The 16135-nt window shown below is 44.6% G+C and overlaps 1 protein-coding gene across 3 annotated transcripts in view; it reads left to right on the top strand.

Annotated features, from left to right (window-relative positions):
- LOC115146504 (ral GTPase-activating protein subunit alpha-2-like) overlaps positions 1–16135 on the top strand; it is a 191320-nt gene that overhangs the window by 60249 nt on the left and 114936 nt on the right. For all 3 annotated transcript variants that reach the window (XR_010459785.1, XM_065004260.1, XM_065004261.1), the window contains exon 4: positions 8644–8701. Coding sequence is in view for 2 of the 3 variants with exons in the window: in XM_065004260.1 (XP_064860332.1) it covers positions 8644–8701 (58 nt within the window). In the remaining variant the exon portion in view is untranslated. The remainder of the gene's footprint in view (positions 1–8643; positions 8702–16135) is intronic.

The following is a 16135-nucleotide window of genomic DNA, read 5'->3' as shown; positions in this document are numbered from 1 at the left end:
TTGCAAACTATTACAGACTACAAAGGGAAGCACAGCTGCGAGCTGCCCAGTGACACGAGCCTACCAGACGAGCTAAATCACTTCTATGCTCGCTTTGAGGCAAGCAACACTGAGGCATGCATGAGAGCATCAGCTGTTCCGGACGACTGTGTGATCACGCTCTCCGTAGCCGACGTGAGTAAGACCTTTAAACAGGTCAACATACACAAGGCTGCGGGGCCAGACGGATTACCAGGACGTGTGCTCCGGGCATGTGCTGACCAACTGGCAGGTGTCTTCACTGACATTTTCAACATGTCCCTGATTGAGTCTGTAATGGCAACATGTTTCAAGCAGACCACCATAGTCCCTGTGCCCAAGAACGCAAGGGCAACCTGCCTAAATGACTACAGACCCGTAGCACTCACGTCCATAGCCATGAAGTACTTTGAAAGGTTGGTAATGGCTCACATCAACACCATTATCCCAGAAACCCTAGACCCACTCCAATTTGCATACCACCCAAACAGATCCATAGATGATGCAATCTCTATTGCACTCCACACTGCCCTTTCCGACCTGGACAAAAGGAACAGGAGGAGGAGGTCAGAGACCTGGCCGTGTGGTGCCAGAATAACAACCTATCCCTCAGCGTAACCAAGACTAAGGAGATGATTCTGGACTACAGGAAAAGGAGGACCGAGCACGCCCCCATTCTCATCGACGAGGCTGTATTGGAGCAGGTTGAGAGCTTCAAGTTCCTTAGTGTCCACATCAACAACAAACTAGAATGGTCCAAACACACCAAGCCTGTCGTGAAGAGGGCACGACAAAGCCTATTCCCCCGCAGGAAACTAGAAAGATTTGGCATGGGTCAAATCATCATCAGAGATTCCACAGCCAGACATAAAAGCAGAGGACACGCTGCGTGTTTGCTAAGACATGCTGTGAATACCACTTGTTCAACTTGATAAACCCTGCCTGCCTCCCATAAAACACTCGCCTGCCTTCACACCCAGATGGGCAGTGAGCATAATGCCTGCTTTCTCCCAACCTCGACCTGTTCTCCACATGACCTCCTCACTTTGCCCTCACTGCCAAGAGGGAGCAGGCTTTGGCTAGGCCACTGCAGCCGACACTACATAAGTTAGAATAGGTGCACACTAACTACACAGTATCTGCCCTTAGTCTACGAGCGGGCTGATCAGTTAATGACGAGGTCGTTTCAGTAGTTCACGTAACGGGTCCAGACCCAGATGTAGACGCTTTAGGTCAGAGTTATAATATTATATCTGTTTGGACTTCCTACTATCAATTTGCGGTCTACAAATGATTTGTCATTATGTTCCTGACCACAGCGCAATAAGAAATTGTCCCACGGCTGAATCTAGTTGTATCTGCTATAGGTTGTGTGCGTGTAGCACCTGACTTGAATGTGAACTTGAAGCCTTAATTTATAATATTAGCCCTGTGGACATAAGCATCAGTCTTCAGGCTACACACTTTTCAATGAATTACACATTATTTGCTGCTGTAGTTGAATGCCCACAGTTATTGTATGCAGTAATCATGTGCCTATGAACCAGAGTGATGGTGCTCGCACTGAGGCGGTGAGACCTGGTAGGAATTCCACTGTATGCAACTCACATAAATAACATGAGCATATCTACCTCTGCTTAGCTTCCCAGTAAAGCAATAAAAACAATGAAGCATCCCAGAATTTTATTTTAAATGGGCCACATCAGCATATGTAGTTTATGAAACAAGATTAAAAAAATCTCTAATTTGCTCGTAACAGATGAAAATCTCAAACACTTTGAGTCAGTGTGTCTATGTATGCGGATGACTCAACACTATACACGTCAGCTACTACAGCAACTGAAATGACTGCAACATTTAACAAAGAGCTACAGTTAATTTCAGAATGGGTGGCAAGGAATAAGTTAAATATTTATTTACAGTCAGGACCCGGTTACGAACCCGGGTCTCCGGAGTGAGAAACAGTCACTTAACCAACTGAGCCACGAATAGTCGGCAGAACCCAGAAGATGAGGCAGACACAGCAGTACTTGAGACGGTGTATTTAATGTAGTAAAAAGTGAAGTCCTTCAGAAACACATGTAACTCCACAACCTCAAAAGGAATTCCACAAGAACAAAGGTAATCCTCCAAGACAAAAAAGGTAAATCCACAAGGTGGTAGGTATAGCACAAAAAGCCTCAAAAGATATTCAAAAATAAATAAACAAGAACAAAAAACAGAATTCCACAAGAGCGTCCACCGGGATCAACAAGAGTTAACAGAATACTAGGGCTGGGTGCTAACATACAAACACAGAGCAAAGGACTGAGGAAAACAAAGGGTTTAAATACAATCAGGGGAAACGATGCACAGGTGCAAATAATAATGGGGATCAAGGGAAAACAAAAGGTCAAAAGGCACAATGGGGGCATCTAGTGACCAAAAACCGGAACAACCCTGGCCAAATCCTGACACATAAATATTTCAAAAAACTTAAAGCATTGTATTTGGGACAAATAATTCACTAAACCTCACCTAAATCTTGTAATGAATAATAAGGAAATTGAGTAAGCTGAGATGACTTGCCATAACCCTGGATTGTAAACTGTCATGGTCAAAACATATTGATGAAACAGTAGCTAAAATGGGGAGAAGTCTGTCCATAAAAAGTGCTACTCTGCCTTAACAGCACTATCAACAAGGCAGGTCCTAGTTTTTTTCCAGAGAGAGATTGAGTCAGGAATGGGTTTAGGCTGTCCTAGGGGTTATGGGACTGGCTGTGGTTTTGTGAGGAGGTTAGAGGTTATGTGACCAGATTAGAGGTTATGAGACTGAATGTGGTTATGTGACCAGGTTAGAGGTTATGGGACTGGCTGTGAACCTGTGGTTCTGTGACCAGGGAACATTTTTAGAGCGAACTGTGTGTGTCTGCTGCCCCAGTCTGAGTCCCTTGGCTGCGACCTGATTCTGACCCAGCCATCTGTCATCCAGCCCCCGACTCAGCACTCGGAGCTTAGGTCTGCTCTGCTGTCCATACTGGGAAAGCCCCAGTCCAGAATGCAGGGGAGGGGAGGGGACAGGACAGTGCTTGGCTTACACAGCTCTCATTATTTACTGGGTTAGTCTTACAGTACGATTGTCTGAGATTGATGACAGTTTAATTGTTCCGTGCAGAGCCAGACCATTAAAGTACTGGGTATGTAAATTGTCCAAGTAGGTCATGAATAAAATAATATCAACCTGTATCATGGCTGCCCATCAGTACCTCTACTCGGTCTCTGTCTCTGTCTCTGGGCTAATGGCCTCCTCTCCCCCTTGGTGCACATCAAAGGTAGAAGAGCTTAAAGCTTTTTATTAGCTTGTTATCTACCAAATGCTTCAGGATAATGAACATGCATGTACTGTCGATACGTTATGCATTTTCGTCCTCTCCTGTTTGGATTAGGATTGACAGGTTTTTGGATTAAATGTTATACCATTTTTTACTTTTTATTTTTTTTAATGTTTTATTATTTAACCAGGTAGGCCAGTTGAGAACAAGTTCTCATTCACAACTGCGACCTGGCCAAGAAAAAGCAAAGCAGTGTGACAAAAACAACAACACAGAGGTACACATAAACAAACGTACAGTCAAGAACACAATAGAAAAATGTATGTACAGTGTTTGCAGATGTAGTAAGACTAGGGAGGTAAAGCAATAAATAGGCCATAGAGGCAAAATAATTACAATTTAGCATTAACACTGGAGTGATGTGCAGAAGATGATGTGCAGGTAGAGATACTGGGGTGCAAAAGGGTCATTAATAATATGGGGATGAGGTAGTTGGTTGTGCTATTTACAGATTGGCTGTGTACAGTTCTAGTGGTCGGTATGCTGCTCTGACATCTGATGCTTAAAGTTAGAGAGGGAGATCTAAGACTCCAGCTTAAGTGATTTTTGCAATTCGTTCCAGTAAATGTAGGCCTACTCTACTTACTATGTAGGTTGGCAATGTAGACTAGGCCTACATTTTCCTGTGATCCATTGCTGTATAGAGGAAGGCTTAGGCATGCATTTTACAGGTTGCTATTTTTGTCCAAATGTATCTGTTGGGCAACAGTCACTGGATTATTTTTAAGATGTTCTATGAAATGTAAGGTTCAGCGAATTCAGTTTAGTTTGCCTTTAACTTGGAGAGAAGAGAAATGGCCTATGTGAATCTGATCAGATTGGTAATCATTAGCTTGAGGAGGAGCTGCAGTGTATTGTGTTGCTGCCAGCTACTGGTTAGAGAGTAGAATTAACACATTTCTTGAATGTCTCTATAATACAGTATGTGCTAGATTGCACGTCTAATAAACTTGTTAAGACTGAATGTAGATAAAAAACTATTTTTAAAAATTCCTTTGTTTGGCTACTTAGGCTAACCAGTTGGCCTAAATCCAGACTACTATTTGATAGGCTGTAGGCTACAGTGCCTTGGGAAAATATTCAAACCCATTGACTTTTTCCACATTTTGATAAATTACAGCTTTATTCTGAAATGGATTAAATAAATTAACTCCTCAGCAATCTACACACAATACACCACAATGACAATGTGAAAACAGGTTTTAGAAATGTTTCCTAATTTATAATATATATATTTTTTTTTAAACAAACAGATATTCCTTATTTGCATAAGTATTCAGACCCTTTGCTATGAGACTCGAAATTGAGCTCAGGTGCATCCTGTTTCCATTGATCATCCTTGATGTTTCTACAACTTGATTGGAGTCCACCTGTGGTAAATTCAATTGATTGGACATGAGTTGGAAAGACACACACCGGTCTATATAAGATCCCACAGTTGACAGTGCATGTCAGAGTGAAAACCAAGCCATGAGGTTGAAGGAATTGTCCGTAGAGCTCCGAAACAGGATTGTGTCGAGGCACAGATCTGGGGAAGGGTACCAACAAATTTCTGCCGCATTGAAGGTCCCCAAGAACACAGTGGCCTCCATCATTCTTAAATGGAAGAAGTTTGGAACCACCAAGACTATTTCCAGAGCTGGCCGCCCGGCCAAACTGAGTAATCGGAGGAGAAGGTGACCAAGAACCCGATAGTTCCTCTGATAGGACTCTAGAGTTCCTCTGATGAAGATGGGAGAACCTTCCAGAAGCACAACCATCTATGCAGCACTCCACCAATCAGACCTTTATGGTAGAGTGGCCAGGCGAAAGTCACTCTTCAGTAAATGTGCACGACAGCCCGCTTGGAGTTTGCCAAAAGGCACCTAAAGACTCTTAGACCACGATAAACAAGATTCTCTGCTCTGATGAAACCAAGATTGAACTCTTTGGCCTGAATTCCAAGCATCATGTCTGGAGGAAACCTGGCATCATCCCTATGGTGAAGCATGGTGGTGGCAAAATTATGCTGTGGGGATGTTTTTCAGCTGCAGTGACTGGGGAGACTAGTCAGGATTGAGACAAGATGAACGGAGCAAAGGATAGAGAGATCCTTGATGAAAATCTGCTCCAGATCGCTCAGGACCTCAGACTGGGTTGATAGTTCACCTTCCAACAGGAGAACGACCCTAAGCACCCAGCCAAGACAATGCAAGAGTGGCTTCGGGACAAGTCTCTATATGTCCTTGAGTGGCCCAGCTAGAGCCCGGACTTGACCCTAATCGAACATCTCTTTAGAGACCTGAAAGTAGCTGTGCAGCAACGCTCCCCATCCAACTGGACAGAGCTTGAGAGCATCTGCAGAGAAGAATGGGAGAAACTCTCCAAATACAGGTGTGCCAAGCTTGTAGTGTCATGCTGCCAAAGGTGCTTCAACAAAGTACAGACTAAATGGTCCGAATACTTATGTAAATGTAATGAATACTTATGTAAACTTTGATTTGCCCTCTAGTCACCTGCTGGTGCTCTCTGGGCTGTTATGTTTGAATGCCTGCAATGCCGTTCAATCATAAACTCCGCTGTGACTGACTGCCCTACAAAAATCTCTCTCTCCCTCGCTCTCTCTCTTTCTCGTTGAAATTCCAGACTTTCTCATTGTTGTGTCAAATTAAGCTTCAATCAGTGGCACAATGACAAAAAACATAGTCTGCAATGTTCTCCTAAGGGTGTCTGAATGCTGGAAAGCCCTTGTTGGCCACCTCTGGTAGAAGTGTCATGTTCACCCTGTGGCTGGAAACCTAACATGCAGAACACCCCTCCGGTCGCAAAAATAGATTTACACATACATGTTATTAAATCATTGCACCCAACACTGTCCGCGCGAGCCAACGAGCGTCTACGTTGCCAAGCGCTAAAATAGAAGTCAGTTCTGCAAAGTCCTGCATCTCCCATCTCCTCATTGGTTTATAGAAGCAGATACCCACGTTCCATCTCCTCATTGGTTATACCCACGTGGGGGATTGAAAGATGAACTGGGGTCGGTCAGTCAGTTGTGGTAATACATCTTATTATGAAAGTTAGATGCCATACGCCATATAAAGTCCAAAGAAGAAAAAGCCTGGAAGGAGGAGAGATGACTAGAAACGATTCGGTTGACTGTTTTATGTGTGGATTAATTGTCGGAGTAGAGGACCTTGTGCATTTCAGGTAAAATAACAACTCAACGTTTATATCCCAGGACAAATTAGCCAACAACAGCAAGCTAGCTAAATAGCTAGCAACTGCAATCTAGCTAGCTAAATTGCCATAAATGTTTAATGCTTTTCGACCTGTCCCCAAATTAATATAATTGGTTCAGAGTTTGTTTTGATATTTCAACCTGCGTGTTGTGATCGTGTTTGGTGTGGGTGGACAAAATCAATTTGTGGACGTACGAGGACGTACGGTTTGGGCATGGTGTAAGTGTGGATCATGTACAGTTGAAGTCGGAAGTCATGCACAAAGTAGATGTCCTAACCGACTTGCCAAAACTATATTTTGACAACAAGAAATTTGTGGAGTGGTTGAAAAACAAACAAGTTTGAATGACTCCAACCTAAGTGTATGTCAACTTCCGACTTCAACTGTAAATGTGGTTGGAGTTGGAGGCGTCCTTCCGTAAGGCCCCACATTTATGCCTGGAGTACAGCTCCAGATTAGAGTAGTGTAACTCCGCACAGCCCCTTTGTCAGTCTTATAGAGCTTCATATCAGCCAGTATAGTCCCATTGTTGCAGCTGCCATTCCCACCACCGCGGGGAGTCTCCAAGGAGTGTGTCCATGCTGGGAACTGGGGATGTCTAAGGTGCTTCTACACCTGCATTGCTTGCTGTTTGGGGTTTTAGGCTGGGTTTCTGTACAGCACTTTGAGATATCAGCTGATGTACGAAGGGCTATATACATAAATTTGATTTGATTTTGATTTTTGATTTAATTACAACCTGCATCAATAGGTGCAATAGAGAGGGGGACGTGTCATCATGCTCGGAATCAGAGAGGAGTCAACCAGGAAACAGGGACACACAGTCCCACAGGCAGGCACCAGGAGTGATTGCTGTCTGTCACATTTCTGTTTCTATCACGGAGAGGGATTTACAGAGAGAGGAGGAGACATACAGAGAGCGGAGGAGACATACAGAGGGATAGAGACAGAGTGGAGGAGGAGAGGGATTTACAGAGAGAGGAGACATACAGAGAGCGGAGGAGACATACAGAGGGATAGAGACAGAGTGGAGGAGGAGAAGAGGGAGAAAGAGGAGCGGGTAGTACTACAAATGTGAGGAAGCCACTAAGTCGCAGCATAATGTGGTGTGGCAGCTCTGCTCTTTGCCACTGATCCATGCTCTGGTCTCGCTCTCTCCGGCTGTGGAGACATGCTCTGCAAGTATGGACTCTTCCTTTCTCAAGACTCACTGCAAATTCAGCTCACATGTGTTGCTACTGCTGGTGAGGACTTCATCTTCAGAGGTCTCTCTTTTCTCTCAGCTCTCTTCTTTCTCTCCTCTCTCTCTCTTCTGTTGCTCTCTCTGTATCTCTCTCTCAAAGGGGCACCGTGCACTGGGCTTTAGACCTCTAAATTGCAAATGGTATTTGACTTATTGGGTCAGTGATGAGGGGCAATGAGTGGTGAACCAAGTGGATCATCAATTACCCACAATCCACTGGCCATTATCTGACTGGCCGCCACACACTGCGCATTCCACAGTAGTGTCATCTCTTATCCCTCTCTCCCCCCATTCCTCTCATCCATCCATCCCCCAGTTAACCTGTCCCTCAGTGGAGGAATAATGAAGGTCAGCACGCTCTAATTGAGTTGTTAATCTATGGTTGGCAAGGTGATGACATTTCCAGCATTGTCCCCGTGTCACCAGGGCCATCCCTATAGCAGGCCAGAGACACGTACACAGGAGGAGGAGGCGAGAAGTGACTACTGACTGACTGACTGACAGGCCTGCTCTACTTCTGGCCTGCTTTTAGGATGTATGGCTGAGCAGCTTGTCAACAAGGCCATGCGTTTTGTGTGTGTACATCATTGTCCCTTAGCACAATTGTCACAGTTTTGGATCAAAGTAGCACCTCATTGAGTTGTTTAAAGCTTATTGAGTAAATGTTTACTTTCCTTTCTCCCTTTGTGATCAGGTTTCTCTGCTCTGTCTCTGTGACTGTTTTGCCATAAGTGATTAGTCTGTTTGGAGATTTTGCTAATAGTTACACTATATTTCTCATGTTTTCCAGAAAATTCTGCAACTTCTACCAGAAAAAATCTACAGTCGATGGCAGTTCCACAGTATAGGTATGTACCACTTCATCAGCTCTTTCTAAGTTTGTACTTACAGTACTTTAGTAGGCTTGAATAGGCCTACACTGCTAAGGTTTGCATTCTTCTGCATGGGTACAGTAGTCAAAAGCCTGTTCTCTCCCCTCCTGCTGCTACAACCACCAAAATACGGAAGCACAGATTATCAGCACAACCACGCTTAAACGGCTCGTGTAAGAAGAAAATAATTAGGAGTGGAAGGAGAAGTAAATGAAAAATGCAAATGAGATTCTAATTAGAGATGCAAATTGGTAATTGAATTATGCTTTGTTCGGTTTCATCCTCGCGAGCAGGAGGATCCTCGCAACCAGCAATAACCTCAATTATAATCTTCTGTTTGTCAGTCGTTTCGCAGCTAAAGCGGTGAGACAGTCAATCACCCCTGGGGCTTATTACTCCAAATATGCAGGCTCACCCCCCCCCCCCCCCTCGGCAGTCCCCAAACACGCATCCTGCTCCCCGGTCCACAAATCACTAGCTAAAACCTGTCTCTCCTTCCCTCACCCTTTTAGGAAAGTCCCCTGCTGCTTGCTGCACACATAATTCAGCTGATGCTATTCTGTGGGATGGTCTCCTGGGTTGTGTACGTGTTTGAATAGAATGCTTGAACGGTGAAACAGCACCACTGGTTTCCCCAGGCGCCATTGTTCGTGTTTTTGTTTTCCTGACTAAGCGAAGGTGAGCAGTGTGGTAAAGAAACACACAAAAAAACATATTCTGATGTTCTATCGCGCGTGCAATGACGTCTGAGGAAAAAAAATGTATTAGTTGTTTGCAGTAACTTCTTTGTTGAGGAAAAAAATGTTAGACTCCAGCCACCCAAGTCATAGACTGTTCTCTCTGCTGCCGCACGGCAAGCGGTACCGATGCACCAGGTCCGGAACCAACAGGACCCTGAACAGCTTCTACCCCAAGCCATAAGACTGCTAAATAGTTTGTTAAATAGTTAACCAAATAGCTACCTGGATGATCTGCATTTTTGCAGATCGTCTGCATTTTATCCTGTTGCCTATTCACTTTTTCCTACCTCTTACCCCTGCACATAGACTCAGTACTGGTACCCCGTGTAGGTAGCTGAGTTATCATTACTCACTGTGTATTTATTATTACGTGTTTTACTTTTCTGTTATTTCTCTAGTTTCTTTCTTTCAGCATTGTTGGGAAGGACCCGTATGTAAGCATTTCACTGTTAGTCTACACCTGTTTGCAAAGCATGTGAAAAATAAAATTTGATTTGATTTAAATATTCCAAATGGACCTGGCAGTTTCACCTAGATTCCAGCTTTAAGGAGTCACCTCTCACCTAGACAACTGCCTACTATTGACCCTACTGCCCAAAGTGGGTAGATGACAATGCTTATAATTAGAGAGGAGGACCGGGAGCTGTGGAGCTCCTACAGTCAGATCCAGTAAGACAGGAAGACGGGCCCCAGTGGTTTCAGTGATCCCTCCACTAGTGAAACAAGCATTTACACAGACCATTTACCTGGTGGAAAATTGATCTCAATCCATCTTCCTCTCTCTCTCTCTCTCTCCTTCCCTCTCATTTCCATTCTCTTGGCAATTTTTTCTTTCTTCGTTTAGCCAACACAGGGAGCGTCATTGATTTAACCTGATGAGTGGCGAACCAGGCATTTAGCAATCAGAGTATTGTCTCATTTGATTACCACAGACCTGATTGGCTTCATAAATGCACACCAGGCAATTGATGTTCATTTTCATCAGGGGAATGAGCAGCCTTTCCTCCCTGACTGGTTTATCACCACCCCCAAGGTCAATATGTATTGATGGAACAGACAGACTTTCTTCTCTCTGTGTTAACTGTAGCTCAAATCTAATTGTACTTGTCACCAGCTTCGTAAACAACAGGTGTAGACCAACAGTGAAATGCTTACTTACGGGTCCTTAACCAACAATGCAGAGTTAAAGATTAAAATAAATAAATAATAGAAATAGTGACACGAGGAATGCATACACAGTGAAAAAGGAATAACAATAACGAGTCAAAATAATATACAGGAAGTATCAGTATTGAGTTGTTGTGCAGGGTACTAGGTAATAACATGGCTATATACAGGAAGTATCAGTACTGAGTTGTTGTGCAGGGTACTAGGTAATAACATGGCTATATACAGGAAGTATCAGTACTGAGTTGTTGTGCAGGGTACTAGGTAATAACATGGCTATATACAGAAAGTATCAGTACTGAGTCGTTGTGCAGGGTACTAGGTAATAACATGGCTATATACAGGAAGTATCAGTACTGAGTTGTTGTGCAGGGTACTAGGTAATAACATGGCTATATACAGGAAGTATCAGTACTGAGTCATTGTGCAGGGTACTAGGTAATAACATGGCTATATACAGAAAGTATCAGTACTGAGTTGTTGTGCAGGGTACTAGGTAATAACATGGCTATATACAGAAAGTATCAGGAGTTGTTGTGCAGGGTACTAGGTAATAACAGGAAGTACAGTACTGATTGTGCAGGGTACTAGGTAATAACATGGCTATATACTGTTGTACTGAGTTGTTGTGCAGGGTACTAGGTAATAACATGGCTATATACAGAAAGTATCAGTACTGAGTTGTTGTGCAGGGTAATAACATGGCTATATACAGAAAGTAATACTGAGTCATGGCTATAGGTAATAACAGGAATATACAGGAAGTATCAGTACTGAGTCATTGTGCAGGGTACTAGGTAATAACATGGCTATATACAGGAAGTATCAGGTAATAACTGGCTATATACAGTCATTGTTGCAGGGTACTGGATAATAACATGGCTATATACAGGAAGTATCAGTACTGAGTCATTGTGCAGGGTACTAGGTAATAACATGGCTATACACAGGAAGTATCCGTACTGAGTCATTGTGCAGGGTACAGGTAATAACATGGCTATAGAGATGTGCCGCCAGAAAGTATCAGTACTGAGTTGTTGTGCAGGGTACTAGGTAATAACGAGTCATTGTGCAGGGTACTAGTAATAACATGGCTAGGAAACTATGCAGTTTTTTGTTTTTTTCACGTGTTATTTCTTACATTAGTACCCCAGGTCATCTTAGGTTTCATTACATACAGTCGAGAAGAACTACTGAATATAAGATCAGTGTCAACTCACCATCAGTACGACCAAGAATATGATTTTCGCGACGCGGATCCTGTGTTCTGCCTTTCAACCAGGACAACGGAATGGATCCCAGCCGGCGACCCCCTCCAAAAAAAACGACTCCGTAAACGAGGGAAACGAGGCGGTCTTCTGGTCAGACTCCGGAGACGGGCACATCGTGCACCACTCCCTAGCATTCTTCTCGCCAATGTCCAGTCTCTTGACAACAAGGTTGATGAAATCCGAGCAAGGGTAGCATTCCAGAGGGACATCAGAGACTGTAACGTTCTTTGCTTCACGGAAACATGGCTCACTGGAGAGACGCTATCGGAGGCGGTGCAGCCAGCGGGTTTCTCCACGCATCGCGCCGATAGAAACAAACATCTTTCTGGTAAGAAGAGGGGCGGGGGCGTATGCCTTATGGCTAACGAGACATGGTGTGAGAAACATACAGGAACTCAAATCCTTCTGTTCACCTGATTTAGAATTCCTCACAATCAAATGTCGACCGCATTATCTACCAAGAGAATTCTCTTCGATTATAATCACAGCCGTATATATTCCCCCCCAAGCAGCACATCGATGGCTCTGAACGAACTTTATTTGACTCTTTGCAAACTGGAATCCATTTATCCGGAGGCTGCATTCATTGTAGCTGGGGATTTTAACAAGGCTAATCTGAAAACAAGACTCCCTAAATGTTATCAGCATATCGATTGCGCAACCAGGGGTGGAAAAACCTTGGATCATTGTTACTCTAACTTCCGCGACGCATATAAGGCCCTGCCCCACCCTCCTTTCGGAAAAGCTGACCACGACTCCATTTTGTTGATCCCTGCCTACAGACAGAAACTAAAACAAGAAGCTCCCACGCTGAGGTCTGTTCAACGCTGGTCCGACCAAGCTGATTCCACACTCCAAGACTGCTTCCATCACGTGGACTGGGATATGTTTCGTATTGCGTCAGATAACAACATTGACGAATACGCTGATTCGGTGTGCGAGTTCATTAGAACGTGCGTTGAAGATGTTGTTCCCATAGCAACGATTAAAACATTCCCTAACCAGAAACCGTGGATTGATGGCAGCATTCGCGTGAAACTGAATGCGCGAACCACTGTTTTTAAACAGGGCAAGGTGACTGGTAACATGACCGAATACAAACAGTGCAGCTATTCCCTCCGCAAGGCTATCAAACAAGCTAAGCGTCAGTATAGAGACAAAGTAGAATCTCAATTCAACGGCTCAGACACAAGAGGCATGTGGCAGGGCCTACAGTCAATCACGGACTACAAGAAGAAATCCAGCCCAGTCACGGACCAGGATGTCTTGCTCCCAGGCAGACTAAATAACTTTTTTGCCCGCTTTGAGGACAATACAGTGCCACTGACACGGCCTGCAACGAAAACATGCGGTCTCTCCTTCACTGCAGCCGAGGTGAGTAAGACATTTAAACGTGTTAACCCTCGCAAGGCTGCAGGCCCAGACGGCATCCCCAGCCGCGCCCTCAGAGCATGCGCAGACCAGCTGGCCGGTGTGTTTACGGACATATTCAATCAATCCCTATACCAGTCTGCTGTTCCCACATGCTTCAAGAGGGCCACCATTGTTCCTGTTCCCAAGAAAGCTAAGGTAACTGAGCTAAACGACTACCGCCCCGTAGCACTCACTTCCGTCATCATGAAGTGCTTTGAGAGACTAGTCAAGGACCATATCACCTCCACCCTACCTGACACCCTAGACCCACTCCAATTTGCTTACCACCCAAATAGGTCCACAGACGATGCAATCTCAACCACACTGCACACTGCCCTACCCATCTGGACAAGAGGAATACCTATGTGAGAATGCTGTTCATCGACTACAGCTCGGCATTCAACACCATAGTACCCTCCAAGCTCGTCATCAAGCTCGAGACCCTGGGTCTCGACCCCGCCCTGTGCAACTGGGTACTGGACTTCCTGACGGGCCGCCCCCAGGTGGTGAGGGTAGGCAACAACATCTCCACCCCGCTGATCCTCAACACTGGGGCCCCACAAGGGTGCATTCTGAGCCCTCTCCTGTACTCCCTGTTCACCCACGACTGCGTGGCCACGCACGCCTCCAACTCAATCATCAAGTTTGCGGACGACACAACAGTGGTAGGCTTGATTACCAACAACGACGAGACGGCCTACAGGGAGGAGGTGAGGGCCCTCGGAGTGTGGTGTCAGGAAAATAACCTCACACTCAACGTCAACAAAACTAAGGAGATGATTGTGGACTTCAGGAAACAGCAGAGGGAACACCCTCCTATCCACATCGATGGAACAGTAGTGGAGAGGGTAGTAAGTTTTAAGTTCCTCGGCATACACATCACAGACAAACTGAATTGGTCCACTCACACAGACAGCATCGTGAAGAAGGCGCAGCAGCGCCTCTTCAACCTCAGGAGGCTGAAGAAATTCGGCTTGTCACCAAAAGCACTCACAAACTTCTACAGATGCACAATCGAGAGCATCCTGGCGGGCTGTAACGGCAACTGCTCTGCCCACCACCTTAAGGCTCTCCAGAGGGTAGTGAGGTCTGCACAACGCATCACCGGGGGCAAACTACCTGCCCTCCAGGACACCTACACCACCCGATGTTACAGGAAGGCCATAAAGATCATCAAGGATAACAACCACCCGAGCCACTGCCTGTTCACCCCGCTATCATCCAGAAGGCGAGGTCAGTACAGGTGCATCAAAGCTGGGACCGATATACTGAAAAACAGCTTCTATCTCAAGGCCATCAGACTGTTAATCAGCCACCACTAACATTGAGTGGCTGCTGCCAACACACTGACACTGACTCAACTCCAGCCACTTTAATAATGGGAATGGATGGGAAATGATGTAAAATATATCACTAGCCACTTTAAACAATGCTACCTAATATAATGTTACATACCCTACATTATTCATCTCATATGCATACGTATATACTGTACTCTATATCATCTACTGCATCCTTATGTAATACATGTATCACTAGCCACTTTAACTATGCCACTTTGTTTACATACTCATCTCATATGTATATACTGTACTCGATACCATCTACTGTATCTTGCCTATGCTGCTCTGTACCATCACCCATTCATATATCTTTATGTACATATTCTTTATCCCCTTACACTGTGTATAAGACAGTAGTTTTGGAATTGTTAGTTAGATTACTTGTTGGTTATTACTGCATTGTCGGAACTAGAAGCACAAGCATTTCGCTACACTCGCATTAACATCTGCTAACCATGTGTATGTGACAAATAACATTGGATTTGATTTGATTTACTGAGTCATTGTGCAGGGTACTAGGTAATAACATGGATATATACAGGAAGTATCAGTACTGAGTCGTTGTGCAGGGTACTAGGTAATAACATGACTATATACAGGAAGTATCAGTACTGAGTCATTGTGCAGGGTACTAGGTAATAACATGGATATATACAGGAAGTATCAGTACTGAGTCGTTGTGCAGGGTACTAGGTAATAACATGACTATATACAGGAAGTATCAGTACTGAGTCATTGTGCAGGGTACTAGGTAATAACATGGCTATATACAGGAAGTGTCAGTACTGAGTCATTGTGCAGGGTACTAGGTAATAACATGGCTATATACAGGAAGTGTCAGTACTGAGTCATTGTGCAGTGTACTAGGTATTAACATGACTATATACAAGTACCAGTACTGAGTCGTTGTGCAGGGTACTAGGTAATTGAGGTGGTAGAAGCTGTTCAGGGTCCTGTTGGTTCCAGACTTGGTGCATCGGTACCGCTTGTCATGCTGTAGCAGAGAGAACAGTCTATAGCTTGGGTGGCTGGAATCTTTGACCATTTTTGGGGGCCTTCTTCTAACACAGCCTCGGGGCTCTACAGTGCGACCATTTTACTCGCATATGCGCCTAAATATTTTGCTGTGCGAACTCGCATTTTGATTAGGAACACCAGTGCGCCAAGAAAAAAATCTATAATTGCTGCAATTTCACTGTACAGCAGCCCCTGAGTACCGTGGAGAGTACACTGAGTGCAGATTCATGACCGTGCACCATTGCTACAAAGAAATATATTTAATTGAGCTCCTAAATTTCTTTGTGTGCAACTTATGCGCACACGTGCTCCTTGAAAACCAAAAAGGTCAGCGTAGAGCCCTGCGCTGGTATAGAGGTCCTGGATGGCAATGACGCACTGGACCGTACTCACCACCCTCTGTAGCGCCTTGCGGTTGGATGCCAAGCAGTTGCCATACCAGGAGGTGATGTAGCCAGT

This window comes from Oncorhynchus nerka, linkage group LG18 (assembly GCF_034236695.1).
Source record: "Oncorhynchus nerka isolate Pitt River linkage group LG18, Oner_Uvic_2.0, whole genome shotgun sequence".
In the NCBI taxonomy this organism is placed as follows: Eukaryota; Metazoa; Chordata; class Actinopteri; order Salmoniformes; family Salmonidae; genus Oncorhynchus; species Oncorhynchus nerka.
Note: the sequence above shows the minus strand (reverse complement) of the source record. Positions and strands in the feature narration are given on the sequence as shown.